General features: G+C 32.6%; 1 protein-coding gene across 4 annotated transcripts in view; it reads right to left on the minus strand.

Annotated features, from left to right (window-relative positions):
* Nucleotides 1-16,016, minus strand: part of VPS13C (vacuolar protein sorting 13 homolog C) — a 179,721-nt gene that overhangs the window by 151,753 nt on the left and 11,952 nt on the right. For all 4 annotated transcript variants that reach the window (XM_060151212.1, XM_060151193.1, XM_060151206.1 and 1 more), the window contains exons 2-5: nt 11,475-11,518; nt 8,964-9,006; nt 5,589-5,684; nt 4,080-4,181 (exon numbers count right to left, since the gene is read on the minus strand). In XM_060151212.1, the coding sequence (XP_060007195.1) occupies nt 4,080-4,181; nt 5,589-5,684; nt 8,964-9,006; nt 11,475-11,518 (285 nt within the window). The remainder of the gene's footprint in view (nt 1-4,079; nt 4,182-5,588; nt 5,685-8,963; nt 9,007-11,474; nt 11,519-16,016) is intronic.

The following is a 16,016-nucleotide window of genomic DNA, read 5'->3' on the forward strand; positions in this document are numbered from 1 at the left end:
AACTTCCAGCTTTCTCAACTATGTAATGGGAACAATAAAAGCCTTTATATCATAGAATTACGACTATTAAATGAGTAAGCTGACATAAAGCATTTTGAAGAGTGACCCGCAAATAGTAAGTTCTCAATAATTATTGTCATCACCATCATGGCATTCAAATCTCTTAAAACTGACCTAAACTTAGCTTTCCAACTCACGTCCGGCTGTGCTATCAAACTTCCAAATTCTTAGCTGCTCCCCATACATGCTCTACATTTTTTCTTTTCACTGTCCCCTTTACCATCGCTGTCACCTTTACCTAGAATGCCCTCTCTCCTTTCTGCATACTCATCCTTTAGACTCAGCTGAAATATATACCTTCAGTGTCCACCCTGATCTCTGGCTGAACGTAATATGCCCATTATGAACTCCCGTAACACTCTTAGCTATACCTCTTTGATAAGACTCAACACTCTCTCCTATTTATCACTATACATGAAGTCTTTCAACAGTAGGCTCCAGGAATTTTCTAATTTTTGTGTTTCCAACAATCTGTTGAACAGAATAGCATCAGACTTCTCAAAAGTACCTGGAAGTTAGAAGATTTTGCCTTCAAAATTCTAATTTTAAACCCAGCATTCTATCCCCAGCCAAATCAAACAAGTATGGAAGTAAATTACAAATCTTTCAGACTTGAAAGGATTTTTAAAATTATATCCAGTGTATCCTTTCTTAAAAGTTATTAGAAATGTTCTAGCAAAACAAAGGAACAAACTAAAAAAGAACAAAAGGCAAGGGACCCAATGAATTAAAACAGAAGAGCAGTGAAGACCAGTTCCAGGATGACAATTATGCAGCAGAACTAAAAAAACAACCAGTTCAGAGAAAGATCTCCAAGAGGGACAGGGGAACAGGGAGAGGACCAACAAATGGGTTTGGCCAATCGGAAAATAACACTGATAGTCATATGATAAATAGATTTCATGTAGTACACAAAAAGAATTGAAGATAAATTTACAAAGAAGACCAGGCAAGAAGCATTTACAAATTCAAGAAAAACAAAAGGCTACATAGCAAAGGAAATATAATCACAATACATTATTTGACCTATGCAGTGAATAATAATTATATTGTCATAGTAATGTAAATTTTGACTCGTAATTGGACAAAAATTATGATATAACCATTTTGTGAGAAGACAGAAAGGGGAATTTAGGGTGAAAAAATTGTAGGAGAGGTGAACTCCTTAACTACTATAACAGGAAATCCAAAATAGTGCCTTACATTAATACATTAGACAACAAAGAAAGTTAATATTTCTAAAATAGATGGTTCCCTCTAAGGAGTGGGTCTAGAGGGTAGAGAATGGTGGAATACGAAACTGACATTTTTCATCATAAGTCTTTTTGGAAAAACTATTTGATTTTAGAGTTAATGTTAACTCTAAAATTTTAGAGTTTTTGATAAAATTAACATTTTAAAATACAGAATCTATATAGCATTTAAAAACCTTTTGGCCTCACTAGGAATTTAATATTTCCCTTTACTTTACAATAGCCTTTCCAGGAAAATAAGCTCACTACAATGAAATAAAAGAAGAAAAATATCAAGAAAGTTTATTTTTACAGTTAAGCAAGCTCTCTAGAAATGAATTTATATTTCAATTTTCTTTTTTCCCCACATAATAGTGGGCAGTACTTTATTTTAACAAATGAAACAAATTAAGTAAAAATAATTTTTTAAAGCAGATCAGCCTGAGGACTCTATTTTCATTTTTATCATCTGGTGCTTATAATTGAATCACTTCCTCTCCTTACCTCCTAGTCTCTATACATACACGACAGTGCTTTTAAAATCAAGAAATAAGTGGAAAAATAATAAGTATGAAAAATAAAGTACGGTAATCAAGTCAAAACTATTAATTAATAATGGTGAAATAGAAAGCACCTAAAGGCCAGGGTTGTCTTATCATTCGTACGAATAACATTACATGAACGTAGGATCCATATTCACACAAACTAGAAAAAATACTTATATGCAGTCAAGATAATTAAATGTATTTCTTGACAATTAAAGGAAAAAACCTCTATCAACATATTTCCCAATTCCTGAATTCATCTTTTATACTCAAAACATTTTTCTGACAAATCTAATGTAATAATGTTAAAACTGAGTTTCACTTTCTGAATTTTAGTTCTACCCAAAAAAACCTAAATTTTATCATCCAAGAAGCTACAATGTAATGATTATATATTATATAAGCCTAACAGCCCCATTTACACAAGCTTAATACTACAGATGTTCATCCCCTATATATTTATCAGATCATCCTTAATAGCCTCTCTGCCAGACACAAACATATAAGTTTCCTAAGTATTGAAAACCCAGGAGTCAAAATTTCATAGGCACTTAATACAAAATGTATAGCAGGTTATCATTTTGCTGATTGTCAACTACTAAAACAGGAGAGAGTATATACCATGCTTTTTCTTATAGTTCACTGGAAACACTAAAATATTTTTTAAGCAATCACAGCTATTTCCATTCCAAATAAAAAAAATAATGAGTTTGGGGTTTGTTTCTCAAGAGGGAAAATATAACTTAATTATACATATTATAAATTATTATAAGTGTATAACTACATGTTATAGCAATATATCCAAGCATATATAAATACACCTATTGATGACTACATATAATTATATACATTTGTGTTAAGAAAACAGATTTAATCTGAATTGATTCAAGAAAGAAATAAAATTTTAGTACTCTCCAAGCCTTTTTCCTCATTTTTATAAAACTACTTCTAATTAACCAAAATTGAATAAAAAGAAATACTCACACTGAACTGTCATAAAACAAAACCACTACCACCTTGCTTTATCTGGTACATAAAAGTACTAGAAATGAAGAAAACTGTTTTCATGGAAATATAGATCCTTAAGTTTCAGCAGAAACATAAGATATGGTTAAATATGAAAAGCGAAAGGAAAAAACATGTTTACACTTTTAAAAAATTCTACCATTAAGACAGCCTCTGTATTTTAAGTATTTAGTACTTCTTTGTAAAAGAATCAGTAATTCTGAGTAAGAGAAAAACACTTGTGGCAAAAAGAATTAGAATCATTAATAAAGAATTTTAATCAGCAAGCTATTTTTAAGAGAGATTTCTTATTGATTTAAACAAATATCAGCAGCTTAAGCTAGGAAAGATACCTTATTATAATATCTAAACATAATTTTTGTCATTTCTAACTCAACATTTGCTCAACTCAACTCAATATTTTTTAAGAGAGACCAAAGAGAAATGCCTTAGCATTTTTAGTACAATCTTCTTTCATCACAGAAATATATAAACATGGTACCGAATGACACAAAAATGATGTAAAATGCCATAACTCTCACACCCCAATCTGCAATTGGGGTATGATTTGATTTGAAAGAGAAAACCAAACTTGGAAAGGCTTGGAAAACTCCTTCAACTCACCATCCTACAGACTACTCTTTTTCATCCTATCCTTATTGTTGCTCCATAAAGCAAATTAAAATACTCACCAGATTTATTTTTAGATAAAAACAAAACATTGAAACTTGAGACAAGATGTTAAAATGCTGAAATCTGAAAAATCAAGTTTTTAAAACTATCATGTATAATATAAACAGATAGCTAGGAAAAGGATTACAGCACCATTTCCTCTAAACATTATTTCACTATATTAATATACCAAACCTTATTATCTTTCAACAACACGTGTGAAAATGCAGACAAAGAAACCATTAACCTTTGGGAAAAACACACAGGCTTGCAAGAACTCAAAGAATTTGGGAAGTCTCCATTAAGTAGCACAGTAGAAATGACTGGTAAGAAAAGTAAGAAAATTTAACTGGCAGTGAGATAAAATAATCACAAAGGCAGTGATTCCCAAGTGTGTGTCATTAAAATCTTTACAATCAATATTGTGAGATATGATTTTAAAAGAAGATTCTTTCTTTGGAACTAGAACTTATGAAGGCCTATGAAAGAACCCTCTTTACAGAGCATTAAATATATCTAAAATATAGGTATATGTACATTTATCTAAAACATAAACTTATTGTACCTTTCTCTGCTGCTTTTTGAAGGGCTTCTTCAATTCGGGATAACTCTTTCTGTTTAATATCTTGCAAGGATTTTTCTTCCTTTTCAGCATCATATTTAATACCTAAAAATGTATAGTTAATTCACACATCAAGAAAGGCAATTAATAAATAAATAAGAAAAGTTCAGGCTCATTATAATATTGTATTGTGTGTGTAATAAGTAATTTTTTGTAAGTCAAAAAACATTTATATTCTTTAGATTGGTTTTACAAAAAGCTTAAACATAAATGATTCTTATTTATTTACAAAGCTTACATCAAAAGGAAAAGGACAGAAGGAAAGGAATTAAAGGGAGAAAGAAGATAGGAAAAAGGATATTCGGGGAAAAGGGTGAGTAGAAAGGTGAAAGGGAGGAACAAAGAGAAAGCTGAATGTATACCAAAAAATTTCCAGTTATTATATCTGAGCGGTAAAATTTTGAGTAACTACAAAAAACATGTAATATTCAATACCCGCTGGTATCAATGTAAGATTGATAAAAAGACTTTCAGAAAGTAATTCAAGAACATGTATCAACAATCATAAAACATATATATCCTTTTAATCTAGTAATCTCATTTCTGATCATGTATCCTAAGGAAGTAACACAAAATGAGTAAGATATCTATAAGAAGGAGGAGTTTATAATGTTCCCTATAATAGCAAAAAACAGTTGGCAGACCATAATGGAATATCATATAGCCTTTCAAAATTGTCACTATCACCATGAAAACTGTGAAACATATCAAAAATATATATATTAACCAAAAAAGCCAGATCCAGTTGTATATATGATAAATGCTACATCAAATCAAGCATGTATACAGTAAAGACTGGAAAACAAAAGGTAAAAATAAAAATTGTTTCTTTTATGGTTGAGAAAATATAAGTAATTTTCCCCTAAAATACCCAAACTTTTCTTAACAATATATTGTACTCAAACTGGAAAAACATTAATAATGAAAGATATCACTTTAAAAAACATCAGTATTTTAAAAATTAAAATACTATAGTTTATAATGAAAACAATTATCTACTTTACACACATTTTTGAAAGAACATTCACTCAAAATCAGAAGCAACAAAATGGGAAAAAAAATTTTTCCAGTCTGTAGATTAACACATTTTTAAAAACTTATTTACTTTTATTCCCAAAAGTAAAAGTCTAATGTATCTCAACTTAATAGGAAGCCTTAGTTGTAGAATAATTATTCGTTGACAATAGAATAAATTTCAAAAATGGTTGAAATTATTCTTTCCAACAATAGCATAAAAATACTTTATATAAAATGTGGCAATATATGTGTATCTGTAAAATGTATGTATTGTATATGTGTACATATATGAATATGATTAGTTTATTTCTATTATCTTCTTTTTTACTAAACATATTAAAATACTTAACGTAGGTAACAATTTAATTTTACTATGATGCTATATAATTTTACTATGATGTTTACTATAATGCTTATAAACCTAAAATAACATACTTGCCCCAGGGACAACAAGCAGGTATAATCCCTCTAGGGTCGCAACAACAGCTTCTCCATAAAGGTTCTTCCAAGGAATCTTCAAAGTTAATTTATCTAAAGGAACATAATTTCAACCTTCTTATTTGGATGCTCAAGAAGATATACATTTCTCACTTTTCATTAAGAGAAAAAGTACACAAAACCCTTCACACATACAGTATGTACATCACTCAGAAAAAAAAAGAAAAAAAAACCCAACACAGTTTAAAACATCTTTTCCATATTATATTACCATTAAGGTGACTATTCACATTGTGCTTTATATTTTTCAAACTTTTTGATAACTATTAATTCATTTAATATTCCCAAACCGTAAGAAAAATGAGGCAACTATTACTTAAGTTTTGAAAAAAAAGGAAACTCAGTCCCAGACAGGTTAAATTATATGCTTAAGTGCACCCAAGTCATCAATGGAACCAGAACTGATGGTCTGAATATTGTACATGCTGTTCTAGCCATACCTACAACTTCATCTCTACAGCATTAGTATAAAAAAAAAAATCTGTTCAAGATCTCAGGAATTGAAGCAGCAACACAGAGAAGAGTACCAAAGGAATAGAACTTTGACAGTATGCCAAATTGCTACAACTGGAAGAGGCCAACCCTAAAGACAAGGTATACTGTTTTATGGTTACTAGTATTATGAGTTACAGGAGTTCAGACCAGTTATATTCCAAATATCTACTTATAAATCTCATGAAAGGCAGAACGCATCTTCTCTCTTAGAAACAATGGGATTAATATCAGGTTCTGCAGAAATTTACCTACAGAAACTTTCTCACCCATAATAATAGATGAACTATGGCCCTAACTGTCACTAAGCCAAGTTTGGAGTTTTACGGAAAAAAGCTACGCAAAGCAGGAGAGAAGACAAAAAGGGCATATTCTCAGCTAAATTTTGAAATGGGCAAAATCTGTCTTTGGTATCTTTCCACATTTATTTCTTTACTCTCTTCCCAATCTTCAGTATGCCCTCTTTCCAGGTCTCCAGGTAGCCAATGTCCCAATCTGCTCTCAACTGTATTAGAACAATTCTATCCAAACATTTTCTACCCCACAGTTTTCCATGTTCCAAAATTAAATACCTTCTCTCATCACAATTTAAAAAACAATGACCCTACAGTCATTATACTGAGAGCTATAGTTCTCTCAGTGCTGCCAATCAGACTCTTAAGACAAAGAATCTGATTCAACTAACTCATGCTAATATGTGAATGACTAAGCTACTTATACCACCAGAATCATTGGCACTTTTAAATAAAGATGCTCAAAGCTCAAAAAATTGTCAAACAGGATAAAAAGCTGAAGAGGAAATAAAATAATGCAATGCAAAGGGAGGATATCTTGATTCACCTGAATGGCTATGGACACAAGCCAGTTTTAGCTGGGAATCTCATACCAAGGTTAAAATCTCGAATTATTTCTCCATCTAAATTTTTATTTTTCTCCAGCTTATAAAACTGATGAGTTTCTTAAATGGTTCCCACTTCAGAGGACCTAGAGGTAATGCCTAGAGGTAGTCATTTCTAAGTCTGTTGATCTTACAGTGAGTACCACATATATTTATAATGGATAGTGTTTTATTTGTAGTTATCTCACCAACTCGTAAAAACTGATTTGATTGCCTTCTTGGTGAGCATGAGACTGAAAAAGTGGGAAATGCCCCTTTAATATACCAAAAAGAGATTACCTGTTCTCTACACCTTTTCTTCTCTCCTTTTACCCTAACTCGTTATCCTCCCATCCTTAATTACTCTGTATTCCACTGAAATTATGTTACTGCCTTCCTTTTATAGATCACAAAATTTTTTTAATTTTTAAGTAAAAGGAGTATCCACAAATATGTCTAGCTCTTAGAAAACCAAAACATCCTTGAGCCCACTTAGCCACACTAACTCTACAGGTTAGGTGTAATATTTTAGCCTAACAGTTATTTAATAACTAATATAAATGCCCCATAAACCCAAAAGCAGGGATAAGTAGAAAGAAAATATGCTTTGCATCCTTACATGTAAAGGGTCTCTCATAATTCAGTGAGCAACCTTGAAGGAAGCCATTAAATTCTTATAATACTTTAAAAGCAAACAGAAAAAATTCTGAACCATTAGAAAATCTCTTCCAAAATATGTCTAGTGGTAATAGTATAATGAATAACATATAAGTTCTTTAGTCAAATATAACTCATCCAATACCCTGGAAATGACACTGCAATATTTTATACTAATTTTAGATCTCTATAACTTCTTTAAGGACAAAGATATATTTAGCCTTGCTTCTCCCACAGCAATGTATCTCAAAAGGAAAAGAATGAATGAATGGCTATAACTTCACTCAAGGATTTCGATTAAGCATGTAGGGCTACAACAATACTTCTAGAACATTGCTAAACATCACCGCCTCACAAAGCACAAGGCTCTGTGTAACAGACGAACAAAAAATCTAATGCGAGCCCTAGGGATACTTTCGATCGAAGGGGAATTTTTTCAAGGAAAATTTTTAAATTTTTATAAAACGAACACATATATATAATGTAGATTCACAGAAGTATTCAAGTAATTACTAAGAGATACTAGAACAGTAAAAGACAAAGCCTCCCTTGAATACAAAATAATGAATGAAGAAGGAAAGTGATGTGGTGAAGTAGCAGGGTGATGGGGATAGAAGGACGGATGGTGGCATAAGTGAAAATTCTAAAGTAAGGGTAAGTCATGTAGGGTGGTAATTTATATTTTTTAAAAAAGTAAAAACCAAGTAGTATGGACTAGTTGAAAGGACTTGATATATTAAACTTCCTATTAAAAAATTTCTCGAACAAAGATGTATGCTTAGTTATGGCTGATCTTGGTGTAAAAGTTTAGCTGCAAAGGAAGACTTTCTGCTTAACAAAACATATCCTCTATGCCACACTGCTGCACAATGTATCAAGTGAAATGGCTGAACAAAATATGAGGGAAATAAGCTACACTTAAATTCTCTTTACTAGAGTTTGCAAATTACACTACTTTGACATATGAAGAAAAATCACACAAAATTTGCATTTCGATTTTGAAAATGAAGATATTTTTGTGTGGTGGAACCAAGCCTGAAAAACATCATTGCAGTTCAAATGTCCTTCCACTTTAGAGTGTAATTTCCTAAACTTTTGTCAAAAACTTTGATGTATATACTAGCTATAGTATACATTAGGCTCAGAACTCAGAAAGCTCTAATCAACATAAACCAAAAACCTCTCACATTTTTTTCAAGCTAAAAATGATGTTTGAGATTAAATAACAGGAACAATAAAAAACTAAAAGGACGAAGAAAAATTCAAATGAAGAGTGAAGTACTTACCAATTTGGCCAGCCCTGACTTTAAAAGGAACATCCAATTCACTCTTCAGAAGAAAGAAAAAAGATTAAAGAACATCTTAAATTATTAAGCTCCCACCCAAATCACCTTTCTATCATAATTTAAATACACAATCATCTCTAAGGAAAAACAAAATAGATTTTCTATATTTGAGTAACTCATAAAGGATATGTTTCTCAGCTGAAAAAAGTTTTTATTAACTTACACTTGACTTTAAAGAAAGAATTCATAAGAGAAGCAAAATTATAAATAAGAACAACAGAAAAAGAGTTTGTAGTTAAAGAAAGTAATTGTGTAAACTAGTTAGTTGTTTTAATAAACCAAACCAAGCCAGATGGAAATTCCATGAATTTTTAAAGTAACAGGTGGACACTGCTTATGTGAAATACTAAAAGGAAGGAAAAGGAAGATTCTTTTCACTTAAATAAGTTGAAAACAATCTTCTTCAAGTAAAATATTCAGTAAATGAATAAACAAATCTTAAAAGGCAGATTCCCAACATATTATCTACCATATTAGCATTTACTTTAGATAAGTTACTAACAGGTACCAATCAATAACGATGAACTTTCACTTATCTAGATTCCAAATCACTAGAAAGTTCAAATAACTTTTTTATTCACAGAGTACTAAACAATAACTGATATTCACAACGTTCGCTTGAGTCTTTAAAATAATTTAAAATTCAACCAGTCAGAATAGCCTTTCTGTTAGGTGTACCTTACATGCCAATACTATGGAAATCTGGCAACTTAAATACATACTTTAGGTAAGAATTAACCAATCAATTAAAATTTAACTAAAAAATAAATAAATAAATAATTAACTAAAGAATCAATTTACCCACTTATCTGATTACTCAACTATTCTAAGTGAACAGAAACTGAACAAAACGCTAACAGATTTTGACAATAAACCTTGTTTTAGACCCAAACAAAAAATCCTCACTGGTAATGAGAGAGCAGCTCTACCCTCCAGGGGTTGGGCAGGGGAAGGGGACAAATAAATTCAAGGGTCTTCATATCATACAGGATACCAATGGAAAACTATACACTTCTATGAGTGTGGTCTCACACACATTTTAATCCTCCTGAAATAATTTTTCACACAAAATAAATGTAAAGAACCCATATCAAAGTAAAACCTCACCAAGCTGGATTAACTAGGGAAAGGAGGCTAGTTTGAATTAATGGAGAATATAAATTACAAAATAATTTATTGATTTAATCATAACCAAAATTCAAATTAGGCTAACAGAGTGCAATCTGTCATCTAAGTATATTAGATACTTATACCCTGCAACCACAATTCTATTTAGACTTATTATCTTCCAAAATATTTTCGTAAGTAGAGTAAAAATAGCCTTATTCCAATCTCTAGCAATGGAATCTTAAGTTCTAAAATTTTGGATAAAATTTTTAAAATTATAGCATCCTATATAAAGGGAGGGAAAGAAAATTTAAATATTTTGAGAGTCCACTACTTGCCAGGCTCTACTTTTTATTTTATTCAAGCCACAAAGGTACACAAATATTATACTGTTTTGTATTATTAACTTCGTTCTAAAGATGATTAAACTGATGCTCAAAGAAATTGAGAAACTTCCCAAAAGTCACACAGCTGGTCAAAGCCAGAGCTACCACTCAAACCCACGTCGGCCAGAGTACAAGGTCCATGACCTTTCCACTATGCCAGTAACAAAATAAACTGTTACTTCTTGAGTTCTACTCCTAGATCTTCAACATTCAAAATTGGCTTCCATGAGCCCAGTCATGGGAGAACTTTGTGTATAAGGCTCTCCTTAATTACACAGTTCATCATGTAGAAATTCAACCAGAGGTCAAAGCTAGGACTATAAAACATAATGTACGTTAATTATAAATCTGACCTATTGATTAAAGAATAAACTCATTCTTAAGACATTTCATAAACTCAAATTAAGTCCAAGAGGCTAAAAACAAAGGGGGGTAGGGGTCTTGGAAGATGGGGAGAGTTTTGTTTTTAGCTCAATAGTAAATGACCCAAATTACTGTCTAGAGCTAGATTCCAAAAAAATCTATTTTACCTCTTAAAATTACCACAGTATTATAAGGCTGGACTGCCAATATATTTCAAAAAAATACAATTATTTATTAGATACATTGTTAAAATAAAGCCCTTATTTACCTGTAAAACATTTAAAGATAATTCTGAAGAAAACTATTTCATTAAGACAAATGTCTACTACAAAGCTATACAGTCAAATATATAAAAGGGAAAAACATTATTATTTTCCAAGAGATACTATTTCTATCATCAGTAAAAAAATTTTTTTCCTAAATCTTTAATCTCAGATTTTCCTAGAGCAAACAGTTAAAAAAGTAATCCTTCTCTGAGCGACTCAATCACTTCATCTGGCACCTGGTACCAGATACCTAGTAACCAGGGTTTCTAAGAGCTTACTGAATTAACTGAGTACTCAACATAGTTAAAAAAAAAAAAAAAACAACTTACCAGAGCATTTTCTTTTATTTGTAGATTATCTAAAGCCACATTACCTTTAAAAAATAAAAGACAAAAATATGAAGTTAATACACCAAATAGTATACCCTGTCTTAATGCAAAACCAAACACTATGACACTATGCTAAATGCTAAGTGAGCAAAGCAAACTTCAAGAACTTAAGAAGCTACTGGCACAAAAGAGCTGCTACTTATAAGAAGTATTAGTTGTAAATATTTTAGGTTAGCCCAATGCAAAACAAATTACAAACCAGTTAATCAGGCTAACATTTAATGAGAAAGAAGTTGAAACACACCATTGTAAAGCAATTATACTCTAATAAAGATGTTAAAAAAAAAAAGAAAGAAGTTGAAGATTTTCAGACTAAAGAACTTTAGAACCAAAGAAAGTATCCATCATTTTTAATGATTAAGCCAAAATCTCAAAAGAAGGAAGTAAAGAGGTGACTATTATAACAGATCAATTATCCTGTAATCCAGGATTCTTTCCTTAATCATGGTGTCAGTGAATATTTTCTACAAGACCACAGTGTTAATCTTTTAAAACTTCAAACATCCTACTTTCCCAGTAATTATTGTTTATGGTTCTAATATTCTTTTATTAGTCCAATTTTTTAAAAGTCTATTCAGATATTAAGTTATAAAAAACTAAAGCCACAATAACACAATTACATGACTCAAATTTTAAACACTGCACTTACATGTTGATACACAATATGTAAGTATTCTTACTTACATAAAAACTTAAGCAAAAGAAAAAGGTTTTCATTTCACTTAAATTCTCTAAAGATTACTAAAACTAAAGTTTCAACACTAAATACAAGTATAAATTATGCAGTTATGCATTTTCTAAATCACTCATGACACATTTATTTTTTTAAAAATATTATGCTTCCTATGCACAGATAACAACTACAAGACTAGATACTAAAATAATCACAGCTGTTATTGCCATGTAATAAAGTTCATTTCCTTTGTATAAGCATATTGTAAATTCCTAAGATAAACTTAAAAACTTCAAAAGGAAAGTAAGAGGTAAGAAGCCTCACAAACGTGAAGAAAATACTACAGCATGATAATAGGAAGAAAGCGTCTACAATATACTGCAGAAAAATTAAAACCTGAAGTAGGCAGTAACTTCAGAGTCAAAGAGATAGATTAAAAAGTTATGTTGGGGCTTCCCCGGTGGCGCAGTGGTTGGGGGTCCACTCGCCGATGCGGGGGACGCGGGTTCGTGCTCCGGTCCAGGAGGATCCCACGTGCCGCGGAGCAGCCCGTGGGCCATGGCCACTAGGCCTGCGCGTCCGGAGCCTGTGCTCCGCAGTGGGAGAGGCCACAGAAGTGAGAGGCCCGCGTACCGCAAAAAAAAAAAAAAAAAAAAAGTTATGTTGGAGATAGCCACATCCACCACAGGGCAGACAGCAGAACCAAAAAGAACTACAATCCTGCAGCCTGTGGAACGAAAACCACATTCACAGAAAGACAGACAAAATGAAAAGACAGAGGACTGTGTACCAGATGAAGGAACAAGAAAAAAAAACCAGAAAAACAACTAAACGAAATGGAGATAGGCAACCTTCCAGGAAAAGAATTCAGAATAATGATAGTGAAGATGATCCAGAATCTCAGAAAAAGAATGGAGGCAAAGATCGAGAAGATGCAAGAAATGTTTAACAAAGACCTAGAAGAATTAAAGAACAAACACTTAGAAGAATTAAAGAACAGAGATAAACAATACAATAACTGAAATGAAAAATACACTAGAAGGAATCAACAGCAGAATAACTGAGGCAGAAGAACAGATAAGTGACCTGGAAGACAGAATGGTGGAATTCACTGCCACAGAAGAGAATAAAGAAAAAGAATGAAAAGAAATGATGACGGCCTAAGAGACCTCTGGGACAACATTAAACGCACCAACATTCACATTATAGGGGTCCCAGATGGAGAAGAGAGAAAGGACCTGAGAAAATATTTGAAAAGATTAAAGCCGAAAACTTCCCTAACATAGGAAACGAAATAGCAACCCAAGTCCAGGAAGCACAGAGACTCCCAGGCAGGATAAACCCAAGGAGAAACATGCTGACACACATATTAATCAAACTAACAAAAATTAAAGACAAAGAAAAATTATTAAAAGCAACAAGGGAAAAATGACAAATAACTTACAAGGGAACTCCCATAAGGTTAACAGCTGATTTCTCAGCAGAAACTCTACAAGCCAGAATGGAATGGTACTATATATTTAAAGTGTTGAAAGAGAGGAACCTACAACCAAGATTACTCTACCTGGCAAGGGTCTCACTCAGATTCGACAGAGAAATCAAAAGCTTTACAAACAAGCAAAAGCTAAGAGAATTCAGCACCACCAAAGCAGCTCTACAACAAATGCTAATGGAACTTCTCTAAGTGGGAAACCCAAGAGAAGAAAAGGACCTACAAAAACAAACCCAAAACAATTAAGAAAATGGCAACAGGAACATACGTATCGATAATTACCTTAAATGTGAATAGGTTAAATGCTCCTACCAAAAGACACAGGCTGGCTGAATGGATACAAAAACAAGACCCATATATGTGCTGTCTACAAGAGACCCACTTCAGACCTACAGACACATACAGACTGAAAGTGAGGGGATGGAAAAAGATTTTCCATGCCAATGTAAATCAAAAGAAAGCTGGAGTACCAATACTCATATCAGATAAAATAGACTTTAAAATAAAGAATGTTACAAGAGACAAGGAAGGACACTACATAATGATCAAGGGATCAATCCAAAAAGAAGATATAACAGTTATAAATATATATGCACCCAACATAGGAGCATCTCAATACATAAGGCAACTGCTAACGGCTATAAAAGAGGAAGTCGATAGTAACACAATAATGGTGGGGGACTTTAACACCTCACTTACATCAATGGACAGATCACCCAGACAGAAAAGTAATCAGGACACACGATCCTTAAATGACACACAGACCAGATAGACTTAACTGATATTTATAGGACATTCCATCCAAAAACAGCACATTACACTTACTTCTCAAGTGCACACAGAACATTCTCCTGGACAGATCACATCTTGGGTCACAAAGCAAGCCTCAGTAAATTTAATAAAATTGAAATCATATCAAACATCTTTTCCAACCACAACACTATGAGATTAAAAGTCAAGTACAGCAGGAAAAAACATAAAGAACACAAACACATGGACGCTAAACAATACATTACTAAGTAACCATGAGATCACTGAAGAAATCAAAGAGGAAATCAAAAAACACCTAGAGACAAATTACAATGAAAACACGACAATCCAAAACATATGGAATGCAGCAAAAGAAGTTCTAAGAGGGAAGTTTATAGTAATAAAATCCTACCTCAAGAAACAACAAAAATCTCAAACAATCTAATCTTACACCTAAAGGAATGAGAGAAAGAAGAATAATAAAAACCCAAAATTAGCAGAAGGAAAGAAATCATAAAGATCAGAGCAGAAATAAATGAAATAGAAACAAAGAAAACAATAACAAAGATCAATAAAACGAAAAGCTGGTTCTGTGAGTAGATAAACAAAATTGATAAACCTTTTACCAGACTCATCAAGAAAAAGAGGGAGAGGACTCAAATCAATAAAATTAGAAATGAAAAAGAAGTTACAAAGAACACTACAGAAATACAGTGTCATAAGAGACTACTACAAGCAACTCTATGCCAATAAAATGGACAACCTGGAAGAAATGGACAAATTCTTAAGAAGGTATAACCTTCCAAGACTGAACCAGGAAGAAACAGAAAATATGAACAGACCAATCACAAGTAATGAAATTGAAACTGTGATTAAAAATCTTCCAACAAACAAAAGTCCAGGACCAGATGGCTTCACAGGTGAATTCTATCAAACATTTAGAGAAGAGTAACACCCATCCTTCTCAAACTCTTCCGAAACATTGCAGAGGAAGGAACACTCCCAAACTCATTCTACGAGGTCACCATCACCCTGATACCAAAACCAGACAAAGATACTACAAAAAAAGAAAACTACAGACCAATATCACTGATGAATATAGATACAAAAATTCCCAACAAAATACTGGCAAACAGAATCCAACAACACATTAAAAGGATCATAGGGCTTCCCTGGTGGAGCAGTGGTTGAGAGTCCACCTGCCGATGCAGGGGACACGGGTTCGTGCCCCGGTCCGGGAAGATCCCACATGCCATGGAGCGGCTGGGCCCGTGAGCCATGGCCACTGAGCCTGAGCGTCCGGAGCCTGTGATCTGCAACGGGAGAGGCCACAAGAGTGAGAGGCCCGCGTACCACAAAAAAAAAGGATCATAGACCATGATCAAGTGGGATTTATCCCAGGGATGCAAGGATTCTTCAATATATGCAAATCAATCAATGTGATACACCATATTAACAAACTGAAGGAGTAAAAACCATATGATCATCTCTATAGATGCAGAAAAAGCTTCTGACAAAATTCAACACCCATTTATGATAAAAACTCTCCAGAAAGTGGGCATAGAGA

The sequence above is a fragment of the Lagenorhynchus albirostris genome, chromosome 1 (genome assembly GCF_949774975.1).
Source record: "Lagenorhynchus albirostris chromosome 1, mLagAlb1.1, whole genome shotgun sequence".
NCBI lineage: Eukaryota > Metazoa > Chordata > Mammalia > Artiodactyla > Delphinidae > Lagenorhynchus > Lagenorhynchus albirostris.